The 27,234-nt window shown below is 42.4% G+C and overlaps 1 protein-coding gene across 1 annotated transcript in view; it reads left to right on the forward strand.

The window, feature by feature from the left end:
• Positions 1-245: 245 nt before the first annotated feature.
• The window catches only part of IQCH (IQ motif containing H), an 83,873-nt gene continuing 56,884 nt past the window's right edge, over positions 246-27,234 (forward strand). The window contains exons 1-11 of the mRNA XM_033167649.1: positions 246-318; positions 745-791; positions 4,240-4,356; positions 4,713-4,810; positions 5,282-5,390; positions 8,308-8,427; positions 15,538-15,652; positions 16,954-17,082; positions 18,374-18,600; positions 19,961-20,512; positions 21,981-22,047. Of these exons, the coding sequence (XP_033023540.1) occupies positions 246-318; positions 745-791; positions 4,240-4,356; positions 4,713-4,810; positions 5,282-5,390; positions 8,308-8,427; positions 15,538-15,652; positions 16,954-17,082; positions 18,374-18,600; positions 19,961-20,512; positions 21,981-22,047 (1,654 nt within the window). The remainder of the gene's footprint in view (positions 319-744; positions 792-4,239; positions 4,357-4,712; positions 4,811-5,281; positions 5,391-8,307; positions 8,428-15,537; positions 15,653-16,953; positions 17,083-18,373; positions 18,601-19,960; positions 20,513-21,980; positions 22,048-27,234) is intronic.

The raw sequence follows: 27,234 nt of genomic DNA on the forward strand, positions 1-27,234 counted from the left end.
GCAGAATGTTTGTGGACTGAGGTTTAAGTCTTTTGTGTAGAGGAAACGAGATGTGAAATGAGAGGGAAACATTGGGTTCCGGCTCACCCCAGGGCTTATGTTTTCTCTTTGCTGCATCTTCACACAAAAACCCCTCAGATTGACTGGAATGGTCCCGCCCGGGCCGCGCGTCCCGTTGCTAAGGCCACGGTCACGTGCTACACCGCAGTCCCGCCGCTGCGGGGAGGGAGCCTCAGCCAGGAGTCATGGCTGAGGTGGCCGGGCCGGGGGCGGAGATAGGGCGCATTTTAGTTCAGGTGGGTCCAAATAGCACTGCAGGCAAGTCCCTCACGGCCGCCTCACTAGCCTCGTTTCTATTGGCCTTGTAGCCGCTTGACCAAATTCCCATGAACCTTTGCTCTTATGGCCTCCCGCGCCCACCCAGCCATAGTTCCCAAGTTCCTTTGCGTCGCTCCCATTGGACGCAGTGTTGGCCTTAAGTCCCTGAAGACCCTGATTAGGCTGGCCATTTACAAAGTGCCAAGAAAAAAAGAGGAGGAGGAGCAGCGTCCACAAGGAGGACACAGGTTTACTTAAAAGTGGTACATGCCAATTCATATTTGTAGATGCACATTTAAAAAATAAGCACAATGGGAGCTTACATTTGCATTTTAAACTGTTCCATGACATGTTTAGTAACGCATCTGTTTTGTATGTCATAGGTCCTAGATTCAATCCCCAATGGCATTTCCAGGTGGGGTTGAGAATACCTCCTGGCTGAAAGAAACCTTGGGGAGCTGCCACCTCTCAGTGCAAGTAGACAGGCCCAATGGTTTCCCTCAATATAAAGCAGCTTCCATTGTTTCCTAAACAGAAATCTTGCTACCATTGTGCCCTTATGACTTAGTGTGGTTCCTCTGCTGTCCAGGTTTGCTGATTGTTGATGGGCAACTCTGAAGTGGTCAGTCCTGTGCCTGGGTGCTCTTATTATTGAAATCTTCATGCAAAAAGGTAAAGTCCCTCCATGTAGACAAAAAGCATATCAGAAAGGAGGGCTGTAGCAAAGCCTTCTGACATGCTAGATGTCTATGTGTGGGGACTTGCCCTGTTTTTGTATTGAAGAATTAAATCAGCCCTCACCAGTCTGAAATGGTAGTGAAAATTAAACCAAACTATCTCACTAAAAACAGTCATGGGGCATTGTAAAGACTAACATCTCACACATGCACATGTTTGCCCTAACCCAACTGAAAAGATTGTTGTGAGGATGAAATGTGGGCTATACAGAGTTCTGGGCATAGGAAAGATACAATAAAAACACATTCTGTGCTTTGGTTGCTCCAGAGCCTCCTTTCAACTGTTTTTCAAATTGCACCTTTTACGTAACTTCTGTGAGTTCTTGCCTTGATGCCTCCCAGCTTTCTTCAAATGTTAATGTTTATTTTTCCTCTCCTTTTGCACATTGAAGCGTAGCTTTTTGGCAGAGAAAGATCGGATTTAGCAATGTTTATTGAAAATTTCAAGGGAGCTGAGATTTTCCATAGTAGCTGAGACTGCACTGTCATGCACACTTAACTGGTGAACAAAGTCCATTGAACTCTGGGCCTAGCTTCTGAGTAAGCTATGCTTAGAATTATGGAACACATTTGATTAGTATGCAGTGAAGACCCTTGCTTTGATCTTGCAAAGCTTAGATCTTGGGAAGGTCACTTGAGTGAACAGTAGAAGAAGAAGAGTTTGGATTTGATATCCCGCTTTTCACTACCCGAAGGAGTCTCAAAGCGGCTAACATTCTCCTTTTCCTTCCTCCCCCACAACAAACACTCTGTGAGGTGAGTGGGGCTGAGAGACTTCAGAGAAGTGTGACTAGCCCAAGGTCACCCAGCAGCTGCATGTGGTAATGTTTAGGAAAAGATGAAGGGCCATAGCTCTGTGGTAGAGTATCTGCCTTTCATGCAAAAGGTCCTAGGTTCAATCCCCAATATCGCTGAATGGGGTTGGGAATAGCCCCTGTCTGAAATCCTGGAGAGCTGCTTCCAATAGAGTACATAATACTGAACTACATAAAAGCAGTACTCTGACTTGATATAAGGTGGGCAGTGTGCTTGGCTCACTCAGGGCAACCACTTGAGTTCTGGACCCTTGCTCCTCTTGACTGATAAAAACTAACAGGGAGGGGACAACTGGCTGAGCCAAGGAGTTGATTAATGTCTCCATGAAAGAGAGGGTGGTCATTGCCTGCTTGAAGGAGGCAATGGTAGAACCACTCCTCAAGAAGCCCTCCCTGGACTAAGAAAATCTAAGTAACTACTGCCCAGTTGCTAATCCTCTACTGCTTGGAGGAAACTGATATTCTAGATCCATTTCAATTGGGGTTTTGGCACAGAAACTGCTTTGGTTGCCCTGTATGATGACCTATGTTGGGAGAGAGACAAGGGAAATGTGTCCCTGTTACCGGTAATTCTCCTTGATTTCTCAATGGCTTTTGAGACGATCAATCATGGTATCCTTCTGGAACAGCTGTCTGACTTAGGGGGTTGGCACTGCTTTGTGGTGGTTCCTACTTGGATGGTCATTTCTAGAGGGTGATGCTTGGGGAGTGCTCTTTAGCCCCGTGGAGGCTTCAGTGAGGGTTCCTCAGGGTTTGATTCTCTCCCCTATGTTATTTAATATCTACATGAAACTGCTTAGTGAGGTTATCCAGAATTCTGGAGAACGTTGTCAGCAGTATGCATGCTTTCTGATGAGTAAGGTTACAGAAAGCATGTTCCATCAGATGTTTGAGTTCCTCTTCATGCCAGGTACAATCTGAGGTGCTTGTGCTGTCCATTCCTGTTTAATAGGCTGACTTTGGGCCTGGGAGACAAATGTGGCCTCTCCCTTTGGACCTTTGTGTGACTGGAATGAAGCCTATTACACAAAGGTAAAATGTGCATTTGATGCCCAGCACACTTTTGCTTCTGGCTCCACCACTGGCATGCTGCTCCTGAAAGATTCCCCACAATGAAATGTGGTCCTCCAGCTGAAAAACATGGCCCACATGCACTGGGCTCTATGTACTTTTTAAAAAATACCTCCAATCCTCTGTCTCATTACCATCCTCTGTCTCTGCTAAGAATGCCCTCTTTGTTGTTGTAATATGATACTCATTTGATAATGATGTATGGAGTTATAACTTGGTTGCTGTGTTCTTTAGAGCGTTGCCAAAGTCCAGGCTTAAAGTGCTGCGAACCTTTATTGTTTTTGGTTAAGCTCCTGTAGGTAATTTTAAATTGACAGTGTATTTTATTGATATTTTCATCATATTTATTTCCCTTTCTGTTTTGGATGTACTACAGTTGTAAGTTACCTCAAGCATTTTGGATGATGTGGGTTAGAAATCTGACAGTACTATCCTAAGTATATGTACCCAGAAGCCAGTTTCATTCAGTCCAATAGGACTTATTTCCACCCCCATCATTCACCCTGGACACTGAGGTCCAGCTCTGAGGGCCTTCTGGCAGTTCCCTCATGGAAAGAAGCGAAGTTACAGGGAACCAGCCAGAGGGCCTTCTCAGTAGTGGCACCCGTCCTGTGGAACATCCTCCCATCAGAGGTCAAGGAAATAAACAACTATCTTACTTTTAGAAGGCAGCCCTGTTTAGGGAAGTTTTTAATGTTTGATGTTTTATTGTATTTTTAATATTTTGTTGGAAGCCACCCAGAGTGGCTGGGGAAACCCAGCCAGATGGGTGGGGTATAAATAATAAATTATTATTATTATGTAGGATTGCAGTTAAGCAGTACAACTCTATGCAGGTTTATAAAGAAAAATCTGATTGCATTTCCTAGCAATGAAATTCTTGCACTTTTGATTTTAAGTACTGTCTGTGATATGTTGTGGTGTTGTTTGCATTGTTTTATATAATGTTATTGTTGTGAGCTGCCCTGGGTTCTCTTCAGGGAGGAAAGGCAGATTATACATTTTAAATAATAAGTGTGTTTAGGATTGCAGCCTGTATAGAAGAAATGATAGTTACCAAGTTTTTTTCCTGCTGTTGCATGCTTTTTGGGGTGGAATATTTTACACCCCTCCTTGTCCCTTTCAACCTGTTCATCTCCTCTTCTGTGTTCCGTAAAATTGCAGAGGTTGCTCCCTGAAGTGTGTGTTTGTGTGCAGTGCTTAATACGGTAAATCTGTTTTGCTTTCAGTTTCTGTGAAATATATTTACACCCTCTGATGATGCATGCATTTACTGCAAGCTTCAATTGATTTTCTAGGTTCAAGAAGATCTTCAACAGCTGAAGGACCAGCTGCGAGACATCAGCCATGATTGGGAACTGCAGGATGCTCAGAACCTTGAAGCTGCTATTGAAAGTACAGAGAACAGAATAAAGGTAAGTGGATGGAGAATCTTCCAACAAAAATGGGGAAATGTCTCCCAGTGAAAGTGTTAATCAATATTTTATCCTCAAGTGAAAATGTGACACCTCAACACTTTCTAAATTCTGTTTCTGAATAGTAAAAGGTTTGAAGTTCCAAGTATTGTATTTTAGAGCAATGACAGTACTTTTTGGGCACTCAGCATTATATGGCTATCTTAGACATAGCATAAACTTGGACAAATTCAGAGCCTGGGGTGATGTCTTTCATTTTTGTTTTCAAAGCTCAAAATTTGTTCAGATCTGCTGGCTCAGGTAGCTCTGTCATCACCACAATATCCTATGTTTTCTTTGTCCCTATCCCTGAACAGAAACACACTGAGAGGTATTTAAATGCTGTAAACCAAACGGTGCTAACAATTTCATCACCTTCTGATGTGGATCTGCGTTCAAGACAGGTGTCCAAATGGTAAGAGTACTGGAATTTATTTGTGTATGCTACTTTATCTGTATATTTTTAAATATAGATGTTTATATTCTAATTGTAGTATTTGTGTGTTTGTAGAGTTCATAGGGCATATTACAAATAGTCAAAAATTCACATACAAAAAGTGGTATCAGAAGACATGCCTTCCATCTTACAACAGAAATTGGATTAGTTGTTCTCAGGATTCTGTACATTTCTGTGTCTACAAAGTTAAGAACACTAATAATGCCTCCTGTTGTGGCTTTGAGTTCATCTACTTAAGCCAAGTTTTAAGGTTTTTTTATTGTTTTATTGTTTGTTTGTTGCTTGCTGCCTGTGCTCCTCTGGGAGAAAGGGTGGGATATAAATTTAACGGGTAATAAATAAATTGCAGCAGTTTAAACTATTGCAGGTGTGGAAATAAAGTTGGAACTGAACCAAATCTTGCAACATTTCCCTATTTATTTCTCTCAGGGGGCTCCCCATGGAGACTTCACATAAAGAAATAATTTGCCCAGAGATGTCTGCAATTACCACTCAGTCCTGCGGCAGGTTGTCACTACATAGGTCTTCTGCACCAAAGGTCTGAAGGAACTCATGGCTTGTAATCCGATTTTGTAACTGTCTTACGCACCCAACTGAGTATCTTTTCCCTAGTGCTATTTCAAAGAACCTTTCAAGTCCCAAAGGGCAGGCCTGATGCTTTGCTTTGCAAAGCAGAAAGTGGGTATTGGAGTGTGTCCTTGTCTGCGAGGACAATGGATGTAGCTATAGTGTGTGAGACCGCACATGAGCGAAATGAGGGGTGGAAAGGGGTGCAGCAGGCGTAATCCAGTTCAAGGTCACAGCTGCACCATACTTTTAAAGCAAATGACTTCCCCAAAAGAATCCTAGTTTTGTTAAGGGTACTGAAAATTGCACCTCTCTGAAGCGTAAGATATAATCGACAGAGTTATTTGGGGGAAGTTACGTATTTTAAAGGTGCATTAAACATTCTTTAAAAGTAAGGTGTGGGTGCTCTAAGTGAACTATATCACAAGGAAATGAAATGCTGTGATGAGCAGCAGAAGCATAAAATATGTAGAGGATCTATGGACAGAAGATCAGAAGCAGGTTGGCCAAAACCACAATGAAAGGGGCTGCTCCTGCATTAAATATTTTTGCTTCTAATACCAACCTCCAATCTCTCTCTACTTCAGAATGCATGGTTGATCTCAATTTGGAGAGGGGCATGCTATGGCCTACCCAGGGTTTACCTTGTGGGACTGAAGCCCCACTGCCCTTTCATATAATGTCATTATGGCATCTGCCGACAAAAAAAAACAGCCCTCATTTAACTTCAGAAAATAAATGTAGTTCTGCTTTGCCAGCTGTTCTCAATTGCTGGTGCATTGGCAGAACGACTCTTTATCATGAAACAGTTGTGAAATCCAGCTAAGAGATTGCTGCCTGTTACCTGCCTTAAGCTTCTGGGTATAGGGCAGGTTAGACATTTACGTTGGTGATTTGCTATGTTTTCTGGATTCTGTGAAAGCCCCAAACATGGAAGTTCAAGTAAATCGTTAAAATGAGACTCATTTTGGCAGAACTGCATAATTATGTTGAGGGCCTGGGCTTTGTTATGGCAGAAATTTTGAATCATTTTTGGTGCCAGATCTTCAGCCTTGATAGATTGCTGAACTTGCTTGAGCAAGAGCAGAGAAAATCAGAGCTCTAAGCAGCCATGCCTGTTCCCCATTCATCAGCTGGGGAATAAGCCTGTGTTCATTTTCAGTGCCATGTTTACGGGAAAACTACAGGGAGGTATTACTGCTCTTGATACAGGTCCAAATGTGTTGTTGCCTCTCCTTTCAGCACAATTAAAAGACAGGCTCTGTGTGAAACGCAAGTGCCTGCACACAGGGATAATTCTACCCTGTGTGTTAACTTCTGTGGCTTCTATTTTTATATCCATAAAACAGAAGGCATCATATTCATTAAGCCGAAGATGAGCTTATTAAAGATATGTCCCCCCCCTCCTTTCCACTAGGATTTTCTTCCGCTGGATTTTTTTTTAAAAGCAAGCAAAATAGCTGGAGACATTCCATCCAGCTAAAACCAGTATTATCACTCCCTTCAGGATTCTGAATTCCCATTTCTTTAATTATTATTTATTTCCCATTTACTTCCTAAGCATGTTCTTTACCTTCATGGAGTCAGTGAACTGAAGCTGAACCAGAGGAAGCTGTTTTGGTTCACTGGGCCGGTAATCCCTGATTTAAAAATAAATAACTAAATAAAAATCTACAGCAAGTTTGGCAGGACCACAAATGTAGCCTGCTGATCAGACTAGGAATTGACTACATCCGCTTCACACAGTGGAATGTTTAGAGCAAAAGATACTAAGCAGAGGAGCCCAGTGGATTATCTGACTTTTTCAACATCCAGAGAATCTCAACATTTAGGGGGGGTGGAAGGGGGTGGAGTAAGATTCTAGCCCACAAAAGGCAAGGTTAATAAAATGTGGATAGTTTTTTGCTGAATGACTTAAAATGTAATTCATACCCAGTTCCTAAGTCATACTGCAGCTGAGATCCTGAAGCCTTGGTTCATGCCTTCATGGGTCCCTTGCAGTCTCCTAACAAAGCATGCCAAGCCAAGAGTGACGCTGGGTGGAGCTACCTTCAGGATTGAATTTACCCCCAAAGAGATAGTGATGGCCACCAAGTTGGATGACTTTGGAAGAGGGTTAGATTAATTCATGGAGGATAAGGCTAGCAACAGCTGCTTATCAGTAAGAATCTGAATACCAGTTGCTGGGAATCACAAGTAAGGAGAGTGCTGTTGTCCTCAGGTTCTACTTATAGGTTGGCCATTGTGAGAACAGGGTGGTGGTCTAGATGGGGCTTCTTATGTTCTTGGCGTTCTGCAGGGAAGTTGCCACAGAGCTGCTCAAGTATTCTGTGGTGTCAGGCTCAGGCAGAGGTGATGGGATACCTCTGCCTGAGCCTGACACCACAAAATACTGATATATCAACCTTTTGAGTCTAGGCAGCCAAAGAAGCTCTAGGTCCTGCAACTAATGTATGGCTGCCAGCCCCAGGGTCCAGAGCTCTTTGACTTAAGTAAGGCCAAAGCTGCCAGAAAGAGCCTCTGAGAGTAGGATCACCTTTACTGCAGAGTTTTAAGCCACAAGGAGGGTAGTAGCTAAGAGTTTAGTTCCCTGATTTGGTGACAGAAGGGCAAAAGCAGGGGTTATACAATCTAATGTTTCTTACTCTAGTGCTCCATTCTTGGGCTGTATATGTCTGCTTTTTCTAGTTAGCCATTTTGTTTAAATTCTGCCTTGTGGTTGTACATCAGTGCGCTAAGGCAATTGGCCAAGAAAACCCAGTGCACGTACATCCTTAGCAACGCCACACATGCTTTCAAAGTATGTGTGCAAATTATCAGCAGATGAGTTCTCTAGAACCTTTGTTTTTGTTCCATTTAGCATCTATTTACAGCTTTTTCTCTTGCAGCAAAAACTTTCAATGATGGTAAAGATTATGTACAATCCACGCAATGCTTGCCATCGAAATTTTGTAAATGAGAACTATGGAGTTGACTTGCCAATAATGAATCAGAGACAAAAAGTCCCTGTAAGTAACAAATATGTGGTTCAATGGCTTATTTGTTTCAGTATTATTGTAACTATTGTAAATTATTCCCCAAAACAATCCAGGCAGGCAGTATTGCAGCAGCTTTTGGGGGGTGGGTGGTTAGGAGATGCAGTCCTAGTTCTAGAAGATCAGCCTCAGAAGATGGGGGCTTCGAATGACATTGCATTGATTTCTTTACATTTGATGACCACACCTTCTTGATGAGTAAACTCTTTCCATTAAAAAGTTTTGTGCCTGAGGCAATGGGAGGTAGAATGAAAGTTGTGTTTAACATGTTTAATCACTTGATGTTGTAGTCATCTGATGCAGGGCCATCTTAGAGGGATCGGCCGCCGTGGTGCAGCGATCCCTCGGCGCCCCCGGCCTGCTGCCTCTCCGCCCGCCTCCCTCCTGCACTGGCCGCCCCTCGGGAGGGGGGGGGGCGAGCGGGGGATGAGGGTGGTGGTGTTGGAGCGGGTGATCGCGCACCGGCAGGCAAGGGATGAGGGGTGGGCGGGCGGGGGCGCCGAGCTGGGGCTCCAGCTGGGGCTCCGGGAGGCGAGGGCGGACGGCTTGCAGCCCGCCCGCGCGCGAGTGCCCACCCACCCGCCCACCCGTGGGGGTAGGGGCAGGTTGGGGAGGGGGAGCCCGGTATGCTGGCGGGCTCGCGGGGGCGCCCCTGGGGGGCCCGGCGCCCTGGTGCGTCGCGCCACCAGCCCCTATGGATGAGACGGCCCTGATCTGATGATTAGTTTGCATATACAAACTAGCCCTGAGTCTGTTTCAATTAGATTCTCCATGTTTTCTGTGCTTAACCATTTTTGGCCATAAGTTTACAAAAGATAGCAACTTGGATCTTGGAAGTTGTCTCAGATAATGCACATTTATGATAAATCCTGGTCCTTGAAAATCAACATTTTGTTTAAAAAAATGATAGGTCAATTATGTTAATTACAAACCACTTGGATATATAACTTACTGGTATTCATGAAAAATTTTCTGCAAATTATATCAATTATATGCAACTGTGATGTACAAGAAGACAGCACTTGTGAAAATATGAAATTATTTTAATTACAGCAATGGAAATATACAAATTAGCACTGTTAATTAAAATCACATGCAAATTATGTTAATTGCAAGCAATTAAATGTATAGATTAGTATTGTTTGTGAACACATGAAATTATGTTAATTACATGTGGCTAAAATATGCAGATTAGCAATGTTAATTAAAATGGGATGCAAATTATGTTAATTGTCTGCATCTTAGAGATGCAAATGAGCTGCATCCCTCTAACATTCCTCTCGCCAGTGATTTCTGACATGGCCTAATGAGCTGCTCACCTCGGTCATAGAACATACACCAAGGAAAATAGCCATTGAAATTGCCACAATGATAGTTCTAAATAATTGCTGTGACCTGGAAGGAGCATTCTATCGTTCTCATTTTCATAAAGATTGCTGCACAGCCATAGACTTATACTGGCATTTTGGTCCCAATATCCAAATAAATAAATAAATAAATAAATAATGTAAACTTGGAACCTCTTCATTTATTCATAAGGAAGAATTTAATGCTGTGGTGATCTCGAGTTTTTACGAGTTGCTGTCTTCTGCTGCCCGTTCAACTAAGTTACTCCAATTGCTCCTTTTCCTCTTCCCGCTTTTACTCTCTGTGTGTGTTTTGTGCTATGTACGCATGTATTTGAATTAATCTCCTATGGGATGCATGCATACATTTTTTAAATGATGGCAATAAAACAATTTCTTTTATTTCAAATGAACAGGAGAGTGGATAGAAGCATTGTAAGATCTGAAGAAAAGAATATACTGTACACACAAACACACGCGCACACACACTTTAAATGCTTGCATATGGCTGCAATTACAAAAAAAACCATGATTTTGGCATCAATAGCAGAATTAGACTTAAACAAATTGATGTTCCACTGCAGTAATCTGGAATACGTTGACTGCATTTATAAGAACATAGCAGGAGACCACAGAGAATTAATAAACTGCCCCTTTCACCAAAAATAAGAGAGGGAATAATTGGTGAGACAGAGTTAAGTGAACAGATGACTACATTCAGCCTCCTCTCAACCTAGAAATGGGAATGTGAAGGTCACCCCTATCCTGGATGACAAACGGAGAGCTCTTTGTTGGTAAACAAATTAATCTTTGGAAAGGTCACCATTTGTTTTACATTTTTTATCCAGTTCTTGTCATCTGGAATCCAAGATTGACTGTCATTCTGCAAGGCGGAGTGCAGCTGAAGCGGCTTCCGTCCGTATCAGCATTCTTTGACGGAGCTCAGCGCCTGATTGAGATGCTATGGGCTGCTGGCTTACAGCTGTCGCCGGACCAGAATGAAGGCCCAGCCCAGAATTCCAATAAGCAGCACTGTCCAATTCTGCCTGGTGTAAGCTGGCCCTCTGCCCACAAGTAAAATGTGTGGCACTTCGAGCCAGCAATTATCTCGCTCACTTCCTTCTGTGCTGCTTCTGTTTCGTTTTTTGAAAAGCACATGTGGCACGGACTGGAGTTGTGTAGCTATTTTTGCACCAACACCTGGTATGGCAGAGTTTTGAGATTGATAGATTTGGGGAGGGGGGGGGACTTTTCGTAGGTTTTTAGTAAAAAAAAAAGTATTTCCTAACAGTTTAAACGCAGACTCCTGTACCCCACCAGTGCACACATGCACACAAAGAACTGAAAGGCATTGACTCAGATGGTAAGGAGGCTGCAGACTTAACCTAGTGCTTAAAGGGATGAGCTATGAAATATTTATTTCAAATGTCATGCTAGCTATGAATTCACTGAGTGGCCTAAATATGTCATAACCCCCACCCCACTAATATTGGCCTACCTTACATTACTGTTGGAAGGATTACTGATATATATGTTAAGCGCTTCTAACTACCTAGAGAGAGGTGCCATATTCAACTCAGGGAAATCTTTAAGAATAGATAATTGTGTAGTGTTCTTGATTTAAGGCTTTATTAAATGTGTAAAAACATCTGTAGTTTACATTATCTTTACATCTAGTACCTCCTTTTTCCACAGTCAAAAAGCATTTTAATAGTGACAAAATCAGGAGGGGTTTTTCCCCCTTTGGAAGACTATCAAATACTCAAACTTAAGAGTTTCATCACAGATGGAAAGTATTTGGGGGTTTTTGTTTGTTTGTTTTTTCGCATGGACTATATATTTTCCATGTGTCCATAGTTTTGTGGAATCAATTCCATGGGCCACTGGTAATATGAAATAATTATCCAGCTAATTTGTCAGTGTCACTAAAGAGCAGCATCTGAAGCCAAATCTGCTTGTGATCCGTCATCAGCACTGATCTGATGCTAAGAGAAAACTTGTCTGTCAGCTACTCAGCTGTGCAAGTATAAGGTGGACAAAGTGATGGTAACCTCCAGTGTCCATTCCCTTTTTCTGAAATGTGTTTCTCTCTCAAAAGCTTCTTTTGCCTCTGCACTGCTTTGTTAATAACAAAAGAAATACAATGAGCTAAACAGAAAATCTTTTTTTGGGGGGGGGAATGGTTGGTTTAAATTGAAGCAGAGAAAAATAACCATATTGAGTGGGAGTTCTTATCCACAAGAGAAATGCACTTCAAAAAGACTAATAGAATTGTTTTGTCTCAGGCCTCAAGTTAATTATACACAGAATTGCTTGAGATCAGGAGAAAATACTTCTGCAGCACGTTCCAGGCATATTATGCAGAGCAAATGTTTGCCGGCAGCCCGAATTAAGATTTCTTTTCTAACCTTTGAAAATGGTGTTCTGATGTAATGTTTCTCTTCGCCAGAATGTTTCTGTGAAATTAGATATGTCAAATTCATTGTGTTGTAATGAGTCATCTGTGGGGATTTTTCAAGAAAGATCTGGTGACTACGGTGGTAGATTCAATCTGATTCCTTCCTGCTCCTGAGATTACCACAGGCCACGTCGTGTGGCCAACCTGGTCCAAAGAAAGGTTGCTTGTGTGAATGCCTCTGTGGGGGAAGAAGGGGGGAAGCATTCCTTTGGTGGTAAGTGTTATGTTAGAAAAGGCTCTCAAATGGTGTGTTCAGGCTTACAATCAGTTGATGGCTTAGGCTGCAATCCTAACCCCACTTACTTGGTAGTAAGCTCCATTGAAGTCAATAGGACATGGTTAGGACTGCAGCCTTAGTGTTGGAACCAATGCCAGACATGGCACTGCAATTGAAGCAACTTACACTTGACAGTAGTGTAATGGTTAGAAAAAAAAACCCAAATTCTTCTTTTTGTTTTTACCTATGGCTTTCTCTGGTTTTTTACCTATGGCGGCATTCCATAGTCTTTGAGTTTAGGCAACTTCCTAGGTAACTTTCACACCACCAGCTGAGAGTGTGTTGCAGTTTCCCCACTATCCTAAACCTGGAATGAACTGGATCCTTTTGGCCTCCCAACTTTGCCCCTAATTTTCTTCCTAAGAACACTGTCATGTGTGACAAATAGGCACAATCTGTCTGTAGCCCACCCATTCTCTTCTAGGTTAGTAAGGAGCTGTTTCCTAACTAACTAATTGATGCTTCAAGCATGGAGGTGTGGAGGATGGACAAAGCACTTTCTGTCCCCTCCTGCTTTCTTTATGGTGTGTCATTCATTCCCCATCTCTTTTCTCCTGACAGCTCTTTGCTGTGGCCTTTGCTTCACTTCTGATGAAAGATATCTTCAGTTGTGAAGATAATTGAACAGCCTTTGATGGTCAAGTCCAACGCCTCTGTATTCCCCACCCCCTGTTTTGTGCTGAAACAGAGGTGTAAATTGACAGCCCAAGCTCAGATTTTGCCGCTCACTTATTTGACATAAAGTAGTGAATAAGCACCAGACTTAAAACTGCTCCATGTTGCAGATGTTAGATATGATGAAGAGCCATTCATGTACACTGGGCCTATCACTTATGTGAGGGTTCTGTCCTGGGGGTCCACATGCAAAGGCAAAATCACATAAAGCCAGGAATGCCCAGAACCATCAGTCCCATGAAACCATCCCTACCTGTCCAGAGTGGGCTTCTAGGAGTGTTCCAGGGCCCTTGCCTGATTCTCCCAGAGACCAGTAACCAGGCGGGGGGCTTAAAAAGCTATTTCTGTGGCAGGTTTTCCATTTGTTTAATTAATTTTTGGATATTCACCTTGAATCATGATTGTTTAAGTAGATTATGCATGAGTTGCGTGCCCACTGTATACCATATATCAGGGAATTGAGTGAGTTTCACCAGGCCACCAGAAATATCCGAAAAGGGTTTGTGGTGGAAAGGATGAGATTTGCTTAAACCACTTTATGAACTACCATAAGGAACAATTTTAAATGGCCTTAATATGGTGCTTAAGCAATATGTGGATCGAGAACTCCCAGAAGTGCAAGCTGGATTTCGAAGGGCAGAGGAACCAGAGACCAAATTGCAAACATGCGCTGGATTATGGAGAAAGCTAGAGAGTTCCAGAAAAACATTGACTACGCAAAAGCTTTTGATTGTGTCGACCACAGCAAACTATGGCAAGTTCTTAAGGAAATGTGAGTGCCTGATCACCTCATCCGTCTCCTGAGAAATCTCTATGTGGGACAAGAAGCTACAGTTAGAACTGGATATGGAATCACTGATTGGTTCCAAATTGGGAAAGGAGTACGACAAGGCTGTATATTGTCTCCCTGCTTATTTAACTTATATGCAGAATTCATCATGCGAAAGGCTGGACTGGACGAATCCCATACCGGAATTAAGATTGCCGGAAGAAATATCAACAACCTCAGATATGCTGATGACACAACCTTGATGGCAGAAAGTGAGGAGGAATTAAATAACCTTTTAATGAGAGTGAAAGAGGAGAACACAAAATATGGTCTGAAGCTCAACATCAAAAAAACTAAGATCATGGCCACTGGTCCCATCACCTCCTGGCAAATAGAAGGGGAAGAAATGGAGGCAGTGAGAGATTTTACTTTCTTGGGTTCCATGATCACTGCAGATGGTGACAGCAGTCACAAAATTAGAAGACGCCTGCTTCTTGGGAGAAAAGCAATGACAAACCTAGACAGCATCTTAAAAAGCAGAGACATCACCTTGCCAACAAAGGCCCGTATAGTTAAAGCTATGGTTTTCCCAGTAGTAATGTATGGAAGAGAGAGCTGGACTATAAAGAAGGCTGATCGCCGAAGAATTGATGTTTTTGAATTATGGTGCTGGAGGAGACTCTTGAGAGTCCCATGGACTGCAAGAAGATCAAACCTATCCATTCTCAAAGAAATCAGGCCTGAGTGCTCACTGGAAGGACAGATCCTGAAGCTGAGGCTCCAATACTTTGGCCACCTCATGAGAAGAGAAGACTCCCTGGAAAAGACCCTGATGTTGCTGAAAGATGGAGGGCACAGGGAGAAGGGGACGACAGAGGACAAGATGGTTGGACAGTATTCTCAAAGCTACCAACATGAGTCTGACCAAACTGCGGGAGGCAGTGGAAGACAGGAGTGCCTGGCGTGCTCTGGTTCATGGGGTCACGAAGAGTTGGACACAACTAAACGACTAAACAACAACAAAATATGGTGGCTGTTTCAGAATAACCAGTTTTACATTTTCAGCAGGGGTGGTTAACCTGTGGCCACCTCCATATGATGCTGGACTACAGTTCCCATCATCCCTGGCACATTGACCATGTTGGCTGGGACTGTTGGAAATTGTAGTCCAAAAACGTCTGGAGGGCCACAGGTTAACCTCTCTTGGTTTACATGGTGTCATTGCTGAAACCTAGCTAATTCTTTGTAAAAGGCTGTGGGTGTTTTTGTTTTCATAAATTTATTTTATTATTTATAGCATAGCGGACATCACAAGACATTGATTAGATTTTAATTAACTCTCCTTTAAATTGCTTCAACCGCTGACAGTCGACAATCGTGTGGCATGTTCCTAAGCAGTAAAATCTGAGCTCATACTGTTTTTTGTTATTAAACCTTAATGAAACTATTCATAGCGGAAATTGTATTTATTATTTAGTCACGCGTGCGTGAAGAACTCCTTAATATCAAAAAGGTTTGCAGCTGATGAAGGAATAAGTTTCCTCTCATCTCTCCTTAGGCACCAACTCAGAAGATAGCAAAAGGTGTTACGGTCCCCAGCCTCTCAGTAGCTCCACCTTCCTTCCATTTGAAGAAGGTTTCCTTTCCAGTTTCTGAAACAGATGCCGAGAAAGGTCAGTCACAGCTGCGTGCCCAATCCACTGGGATTTATTTTGCTATACATGTCCTGGCATGTATGTTATGCTGGGCATTTACAATTTCACCTAGAACACTGGTTGGCAGACAGTTTGATTGGTGGGCTGTTTAAAATAGGGATGAATGGGCAACACCTGGCAGGAAGTTCACTCACTGTTTCCCCCTTCTCTCACCTCTTCTTTGCATGGTGTGTGAGAGTGGGGAAGAGTGTAAGGACAAATCACAAGTGAAGATTCCGTCCTTCTGTCATGGATACCTTTGCCTGCCTCCCCCTTCCAGTGGAGGCTAGTCTGTGAGGGCAAATGTGGTGCTGCCCCACCAGCCTCAGTCTACCTTCAGCCAGCCCCAAACTTCCTATGTTCTAATTTGCAACCAGTCCTGGGGTTGTCCCTAGCTGTCAGCATCCTTCTTAGTGAAAAACTAAAGAATGGGAGGGAAACTAGAAGAAGAAGAAGAAGAAGAAGAAGAAGAAGAAGAGTTTGGATTTGATATCCCGCTTTTCACTACCAGAAGGAGTCTCAAAGCGGCTAACATTCTCCTTTCCCTTCCTCCCCCACAACAAACACTCTGTGAGGTGAGCGGGGCTGAGAGACTTCAGAGAAGTGTGACTAGTCCAAGGTCACCCAGCAGCTGCATGTGGAGGAGTGGAGACGCGAACCCGGTTCCCCAGATAACGAGTCTACTGCTCTTAACCACTACACCACACTGGCTCTCCATCCATCATTGGTTCAGGAGCTACCTGCTGTTGGGCTGCTCCTTACCTTCTGCCCAGGGGGCACCAGCCACCACCACTGTTCCCCTCCCACCTCAGTCATATTCCAACTGGAGGAGATAGTGAAGAGGAAAAGGAATACTCTCATTTATACATTCTTCTTCCTCTTCCGCCTTGATCTCCTTTTGAACCACTTCCTGTCTCAGAAGGTTGAGAGAGATGGAAGCAAGAGGGAATTGCTTCCTTCCTCCCAGCATTCTTCCATCTCTCCCTCCTTTTCACCTTTACCAAAGGCAAATGTTAGTATTTAAAATGTTGCTTGGTAGCGGTGCAGGAATAAAACTGCTGGCACATTTTGCAAACTAAGCAGGGTCCAGTATGGTTTCAGATTGGATGGGGGACCACGGGTTGTGATTCCTGCGTTAACAGGGGTTTGGACTAGACAGCCCTCGGGGTCTCTTCAAACTCTACAGTTCTATGATATTGGTGGGCTGGCTTTACGACTGAGTTTATACTTCCCAGACCGAGCTGCTTCTGAAAGAACTTGTCTCCCTGGTTTTTATCTAGGGATCCTGAATCTAATTGAAAGAGGCCTGATTCCACGTGCAGCTAGGATTACTCTAGCGAAGCCTCCCATTCTTCCTCAGGCTGCTCCTCTTCATGAATCTCATGAAAAGCACAAGAAACCAGCTGCAGGTAGGGACAAAGAGATGCTGCTGATACTGTAAAGGAGAAACTTTCTCCATTGTCTGGTCAGTGTTCCGTATTTTGGCAATGGTGTTGGTGTTTCTAAGGACTAGTGGTCACAGCAGCAGACAAACCCAGTAGAGTCTGTGGGTGATTTATCTTCCTTCCTTTCTGGTAACTTGCCAGAACAGTTCCTCCCCTATTCTCATCTGAGGGCAGCCATTCCAGCACTGGGAGAGCTGAGTAGCAGAGCTTACTCCATCAGCTCTGCTTTGACAGTCCAGCTCCATCAGGCCTCCTCTCCCCTCAACTGTCATCTGAGGGCAAACATTTCATCAGGCTGCCTCAGAGGGAGAGATGGGAAGCAGGGCTCATTCCATCTGCTTTGCTAGAGGCCCAGCTCCATCAGGCACCTCCTGCCTCTGATCTTTACTAGTTGGTCAATATAGGAACAACTGTCTAGAAATTGGTGCCTGAGTTTTGAGTTTTATTTTCTTCTTTCCTCCTTTTCCCTTTCCCCTTATCTGTTGTATTATTGTTTGTTTGTTTGAACATAAGTCTGTGGGTAGGGAGTGTCTTGTTTTGATTTCATGTATGCCACTTTTGGGTGAAGAGCAGTGTACAAATGCTCTAAATAAATATACTTCAGTTTGTCAAGCTTGCTTGAGCTGACCAATGGTTTTACCATTGCCACCCTGCCTTTTCAGCAGTCAGGCTACCAGCCATCCCACTCTGCCAAAGCCCAGCCTCCTGGCATCCCATGATACTCTTCGTCAAATTAAACTGTAACAGCAGCTCCTGTTCTGCTAAGAATAGGAGCTGGACCCATGAAAGGTCTGTTCTGCCTCTGTCCGCTTTGTACCTGAAAATGCATTTCCAGTGCCATGCTTTTTTGTGTCTGTGGTTGCCTCCAGCTGACCTGTTGGTTGAGCATTCATCCTGATTTGTTTGCAGGGAGGTTGTTTCTTGCACTTTCATCTTCGTAAGAAGTCTAATTTGAGTGTCTCTCCATGTGTGCAAATCAACTTGAATTTGTCCGTATGTGATTGAATCTCCCCAGAAAATAGCTACAGCCTGGAAGAGTCCAAATTGTACCCTGTAGTTTAATACAGTTGATGCTTATAGTTGTAGCTTTCGTTGGAAATGTTGGGAATAACAAAACAGATCTGGTCTTAATTCCCTGTGTATTTCATCATTCATCAAGGTTGTTTATTTATTTATTTAGATTTGATACCTGAGGTTTAGTGATCTAATATTTACGTTTAATAAAAGCTGTTCACAACATTCATCCCTTCTGTAGATGGAGGTGTGGAGAGCAAGAAAGGTGAAGTCCCAGCTCCTCCTCCTTATCCAAAGTCTGGGCCTACCTCCACCTCCGCCTCAAGCAAGGGAAGAGGGGGAAGCAAGGGCAACATTGCTCCACCCCCATCCTGCATCTCTGTTATTTCGCCCAAGAAATCAAAGTTGCCCCTAATTCAGGCAATTCAGAAGCGAGCATTGTCCAAGTCTTCTTCCATAGTGGTAAAGGTATGACAGAATGATTTCCATCCTGTAAATGTTGGGTATCCATTTGATTCATAGCACCCAGCTACATAACCCCAGTTTCAAGCCAAGCGATTTTAATATGGTCTTCTACAACCTGGTGCCCTCCAGAGGTTGTTGGACTCCCAATGCCCTTCAAGCCCAACCAGCGCAGCCAGTGATCAGGCGCTGATGGGAGTTCTGATCCAAAATATACGTATGGTAGGCAACAGATTTGGAAAGGCTGATATAGCATTCAGGACTCCGTATGCAGATGAGTTTCCCTGGGGATGGATGGAGCTGCCCTCTCTATTGAAGTGAACGGGGAATCCCACACAGACTCCAAATGTAGATTGGGACACATTGTCAGGTCTGAGCTATGTCCAGTTGTCTGAAGTGAACCAAAACTGGAACTCGGTAGTCAGAGTCAGGGTCAGAGACACACAAGTGTCAGGAAGACCTCATTGCTCAGGCAAGATCTTGCACCAAAGAGGAATCCTTTTTATAGCTGTTCCTGTCAAGGAGGACTTAGCGGCCAGTCCAGAGTCTGAAGGTACTTCACTGCTAGGAAGGTGTTCCAAGCTGCACATTTGCTAGATCATGGAACAGCTGCACAGAGAACTGCATGTTCCTAGTTCTAGCTGCGCTGACCCCATGAGAGTCCTCCTGACAAACAAAGAAAAAATAGCTATTACGTCATGGTTGGTCATGTTAGCCCCCGGCCTCTTCCCCAATAGCTTTCTTTTTAGGTAAACATTACTCTTCTTCAGTTGACCCATAAGGTATTTTATTTCTCTTTTGTGATTGGTCAAGATCGTCCTTGTATTGACAACATTATTAGTATTATTGTTGTTAGCAGTATTTATAATCCGCCCTTTGACCCAAAGGTTTCTAGGGTGGTACACAAAATTCAACGTGACAGTATTACATAGAAAGCAATAACACCAAAAGTAATAAGCCCTTAAATAACTCATTTCCATAGTCCTGAAGGAATAAATACACCTAGTGAGGTCTAAAAACAGATAAGGTGAAGGCCATCTGTATCTCCAGTGGGAGGAAATTTCACAGCAGGAGTCAATGCAGAGCTTGAAGGATCAGTAACACATTATCTCACATTGCAGACAGCTGCAGCTTCTGGACGGTCATCCAGGGAAGCCCCACATAGAGCACATTGCAGTACCCTAAATAAAACTGCAAAGCTTGTGCTATTAGAGCTTGCGATATCGTGGCTAGGCTGGATGCATGTTGAATTGGTAGTCATAATATTCCAGGATTTGGATCCTTAGGCTCTCTTTGTAAGTATTAATGAGACAGCATGTCTCCACTGCTTGTTTTACTCTCTTTACTTCTTTCACTCTTTCCATAGACCGCAGAAATAACATCATCTCCAACCTTCCAGGATCTCTCTTTAGAGTTTGAGATACCTATTCGCAAGGGAGCCATAGACTACACGGCTCTTGATCTCCAAGGATTTAAAAAACACTGCTGCTTATTCTGGGGAAGTGTCCTTTCCTTCTTGGAGCACGTCTCTAACTTTTTGAAGGACTATGCTGTTCCCTCCGCCATCGTCAAGGGGAAGAGAGTGATGGAGATCATTCCAGATTTTGAGCTGAACCAGAGGCCAACTAGGGAGGAAATTCTCTCTGTGATAAAGAACATTTCGGCGGTCAAAAAGATCTTAAGTAAACCTGGCCAGAGATACAAAGGCCAAAATGGCACTGCAGTGGCAGCTACCAAGATACAGGCATTATGGAGGTGTTACAAATTCAGAAAAGCCTACATCACCTTCAGGCAGCAGCAGTGGGCCTCGGGAGTGATTGCCATCTCTTGGCTTGTGCATGTTCACCGGGGGCGTGTCAGAAATACCCTGAAGGAATCGCGACAGAAACACCTGGAGAATTACTACATCAGGGCCAAGGTACGCAAGGCTGCCAGCTGTTCTGGCAGTGCTCCTTCTCTAAACATCACTTGCTTGAGTGGTTGCGTTAAAATGCTACTATTTTTTCATTTAACTGTACACATGTCCAAGCACATTTCATCCTTCATTAGATGTTCAGTCTTCTGTGCATAAGTTCTCTCCTCAACCCCCTCTTCTCACAAAAAGGAGCGGGGGGGGGCACCCAGAACTGCTCCCTGTTTCCTCCCCTCTACATACTAGGAGGGCAATTCATTTTGTTTTTACTTGGCTCACTCTTGTTAGAAAACTATCTAGTTTTTCTAAATGGTTTGACAGAGGCTGAAATTAGACATCGCAATGATTATGGTATTGTGGTGGAAAATGGCAACCCTTATTATGTTTTCCCTCCCCCATAATTCTATGTATTTATGTATACTGTTCATATTCTTCTTAACATATACACTGTTTAAGCGGGCTACAAGAGTACAGTAATAAACTCGCAGCTAAAAATGAAGAGATACATATAAAAATACAGTGAAATACTCAATCATCTCTCTTAACTTGTACAATCTGAAAAACTTTTCAACATCCAGGCTTTCGTCATATGCTGAATCTCACCCCTTTACCCTGCCCATTAACACCTAAGGTGTCTGTTTTCAGGACCCACCCTATTCCTGGGACTAATAAATTTAATAATAAAAATATTAATAAATTTGGAATGAGCCTAAAATGGGCAGTGTCCAGTGACATGCCTCTGTTAGTGCAACAAAATTTGCCCCATCTCTCTCCTCCAGGCCCTCCCCAAGTCTGGAGAGTTGGGGTAACTCTAGGGCAGACTGGGGGGGCACTTAGGGAGAGGGGTTGGACAGGAAATTCCCTTGTACAGTATAGCCAAAAGTAGCAAAAGAATTTTGTTGGATACCACTCTGTGCTTCCATTTAGAAATGGTACAGGGGAGCGTAGGGTGTACTTGATTCAGTGCTGCCATTTTGGGTAGCAAAACACACATCTGTCTTCCAGTCTAGTTCCACTCTTTTCTCCCTTCATCTATGTTTTCTCTCTGCCTGACCTTTCCTCTCCCCTTACACCTGTGCTGTGCACTTGATGGGGGGCGGGCGGGGGCGGAGAGAATTCTCACTTGCTTCTGTAGCAGTCCCTACTTTGTCAGAAAGTACTTAAGTTTGCAGACAGGCTTTTAATTAGTGCTCACCATTTCATTTATGTTTGCTTTCTTTTTTTTCATTCATATTCTGTTAATTAAGTGATCAGCCTCTAATCTTCCCCTGCCAGTAGCTTCATGTAGCCATCTAATTAAATTAATTGGGGAAGATGTTTTAAGTATGTGATTAAATCAATTAATATAATTTATGCCTGGCTTAACTGTACAGTGGGAAAAGGGAAGGGGGGAGGGAAACAGCTGAAGTTTGACTGGATTGTATCCGCCACAGCTTCCCCCTGTCACTGATCAATGCCTTCTCTTGATTTTTAGCATCTGGCCGCCAACTGGAATCGCATCAGGACCTCTAGGAGGACCATTATCCATATCCCATCATTAGGTATAACGCTTTTGTCTGTGGATCTATCAGCAACCTCTATTACCCACCACATTATGACTCCTTGATTGAGTTCAAGGAAGGCCCTTGTTTTATTCAAATTGGTCTCGGCAGGAAAATGTTGTCGACATGATGAGAGTAATAACACAGGGCCTTCGCTTGAAACGGCGTTTAATTTGGGGATTAAGCAAATAAAGTCATTATGTAGAGGCCGCTATTCAGTGGAGAGGTGATTTGCTGTAATTCGCTTTCATCTGTATGAAATGAACTAAAAAGTTGTATTTTCCCCTCCCTTCTTCCCCCCTCCCCTCCCCTCAATATAGCAGATAATGTTTCCAGTATCTGTTAATGACAGGGGGGACATGGGCTTGCCTGCTTCGTTGCTATTACACCAATAAACTGGGATCTTGCTTGCGCCCTGTTTTTAATCAAATGTGCAGTCAAAATGATAAGCTGCATTCTCTGAAATTATTTAGTTCTAATTACGAGCAGATGGGATGCTTTATTTGCACCTTGGGCGCCTGAGCAAAAGAAGATGCTATGTGCACAAGAATAATTAAGAAGTTGAATAGTGGGGGTTTCCCCCCGTACTTAAATAATCTGCAGTTTCATGTTAATTAGCACTAATGTAATTATTTAATTACATTTATGAATTGGGGGGCTTAAAAAAGTCTTTCCTGGAAAGTGATGGGGTAGCCTGAGTGTTTTTTCAAAAGGGTAGAAATATTCTATCTAGGAAATTGGTGAAAATATAAGCCGTGGTCGCAGATTTTAAAATCCACTTAAATTCAGGAAATGTAGTTGGCTTAATCCGAAGGAGTGAAAACTATGTAAGAAGTATTAAATGCTTCTCTTCAATATATGCATCTTTGCTCTTGCTTACGGTTTCAGCTTGAAGGGGGGAGGGGTGAACCTCTGGGGTGACTTGGCTGGCACAAAAAGAACAGAATGAAGGGGCAATTTCATACCTGTGAATGCCCCAACAATTGTTTGCAATCCGTTGGTCTTATTCAGTCATTCCTCTTCAAAGCCACGTGTGAAGTGTCACACTGGTTTGGAATATGCAGCCTAGCTTCCTTTTCTACCATAGTACATTATCATTTTATTTTGTACTTTCTACTGCTCTTGACCTAAAATGCAAAGAGGAGTTGGGCAATAATTTTTATGGCTGGCAAACAAACATTTTTAGATCTTTGGAATCAGACGTCAGCAATATTACCACATGCTTAGCGCTTTTAGATGTCCTTTCTAATTCTTTTGATATAATAAAAATAGATGAAGATTTTTCTGCAAGTGAGCCCCATTATATTCTATATAACCTTTTGCTTTCTGTTACCTCTAGCAAAATATACAAATGTCATTGGAGATTATGCAAATGTCTTGAAGATGTTTTTTAAAGAAATAATTTGTTTCTCCTTTTTGAGAACATTTGACAGAAAAATAAAATGTTGGTGCTATAACTAAAGGGGTAGCAATTAGCATCTTTAGAATATTTGCACTTTAAAAAGACTATTTCCATTTCAAAATTGACATTTTGCCTGATCTATGTAGGGCACTTTCTGGCATCAAGGAACCAGACAAATTCTATGGAAGTATCCCACTAATAATAATAATAATAATAATAATAATTTATTATTTATACCCCGCCCATCTGGCTGGGTTTCCCCTGCCACTCTGGGCGGCTGAGTTCAGTGGGATTTACTCCCTAGTCAGGCTGAGGGAGATACTTCATTCAGTTTGCATTTGAAGATGTATCTAGCTAAATTGCACTTCCTGAAACAATATGTAAACTGAAACACAGTCATTCTTCCATATTTTAATGTACCCACATTTTGCAATGCAATCAAGTAATGTGTACAAAAATGCATATATTAGGTAAATGTATTATGTTAGAAGAAATCACTTCCCAAAATGTGTGTATTAGGTAAAATTGCATACAATAATTTATATATCAAGATAACTTTGCACTAAAATGCTGGCGAATTTTCCGGACATAAAAAAAGAATCCACAAACTGATGTAACACTTTTAGCTCTTCTCTCCTTCTCTTTCTTTTTAAATAATCTTTTTCAGCTTTTAGTACAGCTCTACCATAAATGCTTATATCAAAGCAGGAGAAGTCTACTTAACTGTTTTTGTTGTTTTTAACCACACCATCAGACCACTCCTCTCCACTCACAAGTGTGTGTTGGTATAAAGAAGCCAAACTTCATTTTTGTCCATATGGCAAGTAGCCACGTCCTTAGATTGGCAATCATAACTATACGTACTGGACATAAATTCAGATGAGTGAGGCATTCTTCCCAGTATTAGGATCAGTTTGTCAGTTTCTCTGTAGCAGCAAATGCTTGAGAAAAAGAATCACCACAGTGCACAAAAAGAATTACCACATAGCACAAAACATGCCATTAAACTGGTGTTTCTGGAATGTTATGCTGGTGTTTGCTAATGTTTCAGCTTGGGTAGCAGGCTAAACTTGCATTTCACAATATTTGTAGATAAAGCTAAAGCAAATATATTTGTTCCATTGCTGCTTTTGTGTGCAAGCCATTTACTGGCAACTTTGTCTCTAAAAGAATCAGTCATTTTAAGACTAGAAATGAAAGTGCAAAAAATCAAAGCACACCATGTGCCCTTCCTTGATCACGGTGTATCTTGTGAATGTTATGCTTTGATTCTTGAGGAACAGCCATAATTCTAACATTAATAGTTTGCCTGAGTTTAAGAGACACTTGTTGAGAGTGCAGGATGGGGAGACAATGCATTTTCTGTAATCAGCCTGCTATAATGATGCTTTCTCTTTAAAAACAGCTGGTATTAAAAATGGTGTGCATATAGTTTTTGACTTATGTAAACCTTTGGAACTGGAAAAATGAAATGACATTTTGATTAGTTGGATATGTGGTTCATTTTTCTCTGTTCGTATTCAGCTTATCTTGATGGCAGTAGAGGCAAAATGCCTTGTAAATTTTCAGTCCAATTTTGGGGAAATGAAATCACTCCATCAACAACAATTTATTCATCTATTGACCATAATATTTAACAAACAAAGGACAGGTCAAAGGGGGGAAATGTAGTAATCAGTTTCAAAAATAATTTGAATTATCAAGCATTAAAAGTCTAGTATTAATAACAATATTTAAGAATTTAGCTAATAATAAATGGTTTTTTTCTTTGAAATGTCATCTGAGTGGCCCATTTCATTTGCGGTAATACTGAAAGGCAATAACATAGGTTGCATTCATTGTGAGAGAATTTCTGTGATTTTGAGAGTAATGCTTCCACTTGGATGTTTTATTTTCAAATGAATGACAGATCCCCTTCCTGCGCTACATAATATTTAATATTTAAATCTATGACTGTGCTTAATCTACTGCCTTGTCCAGTTCCCTTCCATTATCTGTTGTAACCTCTAGGAAATCTCCCAATTACACAGAGGACCATTCTATGAACACATTAGGTAAATGCCGTAGTGGGATGCAGTTCTTCAATAAAAAACATTCCATCCTGTTTCCTAAATTAACATGTGAATTTTAAAAATTAATACTACTTTTGAAATTACAATAAGGCGTTCGGCCATGATTTATGGGTTATGATAGTGCAGAAAGGGGTTCTTTGCCAAGTCAAACGCTGGGCTATTGTGGTGTTACATCCTAATAAAATAAACAGTTCTGCTCCGCAGCACAGCTCTGGGGAAGCTGCATATAATGTATGATTATGGAAGCATTCCCTTCTCCCCTTAACCTCACCATCCCATCTTAAACCTGCTTTAGGTGTTGAATGGGAGTTTTTGTTTCTGACTACTGCTCAGTTTTGCTACACGTGTGCAGAGCAGTGAGGGTCACAAAGGCAGTTCCTCAGTACAAGGAGCCCTGCCTGGCAATTCCTAGAAGGCTGTGATCTTACTGAGATACCAGTGGATTTCCAGAATAAAACCTAATATCTACTCGTGGGCTGAATGTGGCTGCCTTTTAGACCTAAGTCCACCAGCATCCTTAAGCAGATCTCAGTTTCCTGTTCTGTAGATTTTATTTTTTTACATATAGTTGCCTCTGTGGTAGTTAAGATGGCAGGCAGCTGGATTCTCACCAGTGGTGCTGTGCTTTTCAGTGTGCCCATCCTCCCCATAAGCAAGTAAAAAAAAGTGGGGAACGGGCAGGAGATTTGGACCCTCTAGTAATATTCATGAGCTCCACAGAGAACTTCTGAAGATTTACTGCTCAATTTCAGCTCATAATTCTCCTTTGGAAATGTGTAGTCTTCATGCACATTGCAGCAATATTGGTATCTCTATATGCTCATAACATGTGGCTGCTCAGTCGGTAGAGCATGATACTTTTAATTTCAGGGTCATGGGTTCAAGTGCCAGGTTGGGCAAAAGATTCCTGCATTGCAGGGGTTAGACTAGATGACCCCTGTGATCCCTTCCAACTCTATGATTCTACACTTCTATGTTTTTGTGTTAAGGCAGCCTTTGCCTGCCTGATGCCCTCCATATTTTTTGGACTGCAAGTGGGATTAATGGGAGTTGTAGTTCAAAGAAAATGGAGAGCACCAGGTCGACGAAGTCTGTACTAAGATTTGCCACCCATCCACCAATGCTTTCTTTAAGGTACCAGAGGCTTCTCACTATTAGAATCAGGTAGGTGTGTGTTGTGGGAAGGTCAGGCTGTACCTCATATCTCCTGGTTTAGGGATTCCTGGCCGTGACACCAGGATAATGTCACAAGCAGTGCACATGGCACTGTTACTAAGGACATGCATCCTGGTAGCTTATTCAGACCAGCTCGGGGTGTTAGTCTCAAAGCAGATTTCTGTTTTTCTTGTCAAGCTTTGGCAGATTTTGCCTTTTCACTCAGGATCTAATAATTAATCATCATATTGGGGAGCAGAAGGAACTTCCCCTTAGGGGAAACCGCTGAGCTACCTTTCACCTTCCATTGTGGCTCATAGTTTGGTTTGCTAGACATGAGCATCTGGAAAGGATTTGCTAAACTTTCTCCTTGCTCTGCTACCATCTTGTTGCACCTTCAGTTATTCTTTCAGATCGTCCAGACCATCTGAGATGATAACTAAGATTGCTAACTTAAGTGCCCTTATTTCGGTATATGCTTCCATTTCCCCAGCCAGACTCCCAAGAAATATGTTTAGGAACACAGTATTGTGGGTTATGATATGGAGGATACTAATC

Source organism: Lacerta agilis, chromosome 13, assembly GCF_009819535.1.
Source record: "Lacerta agilis isolate rLacAgi1 chromosome 13, rLacAgi1.pri, whole genome shotgun sequence".
NCBI classification, from domain to species: Eukaryota; Metazoa; Chordata; class Lepidosauria; order Squamata; family Lacertidae; genus Lacerta; species Lacerta agilis.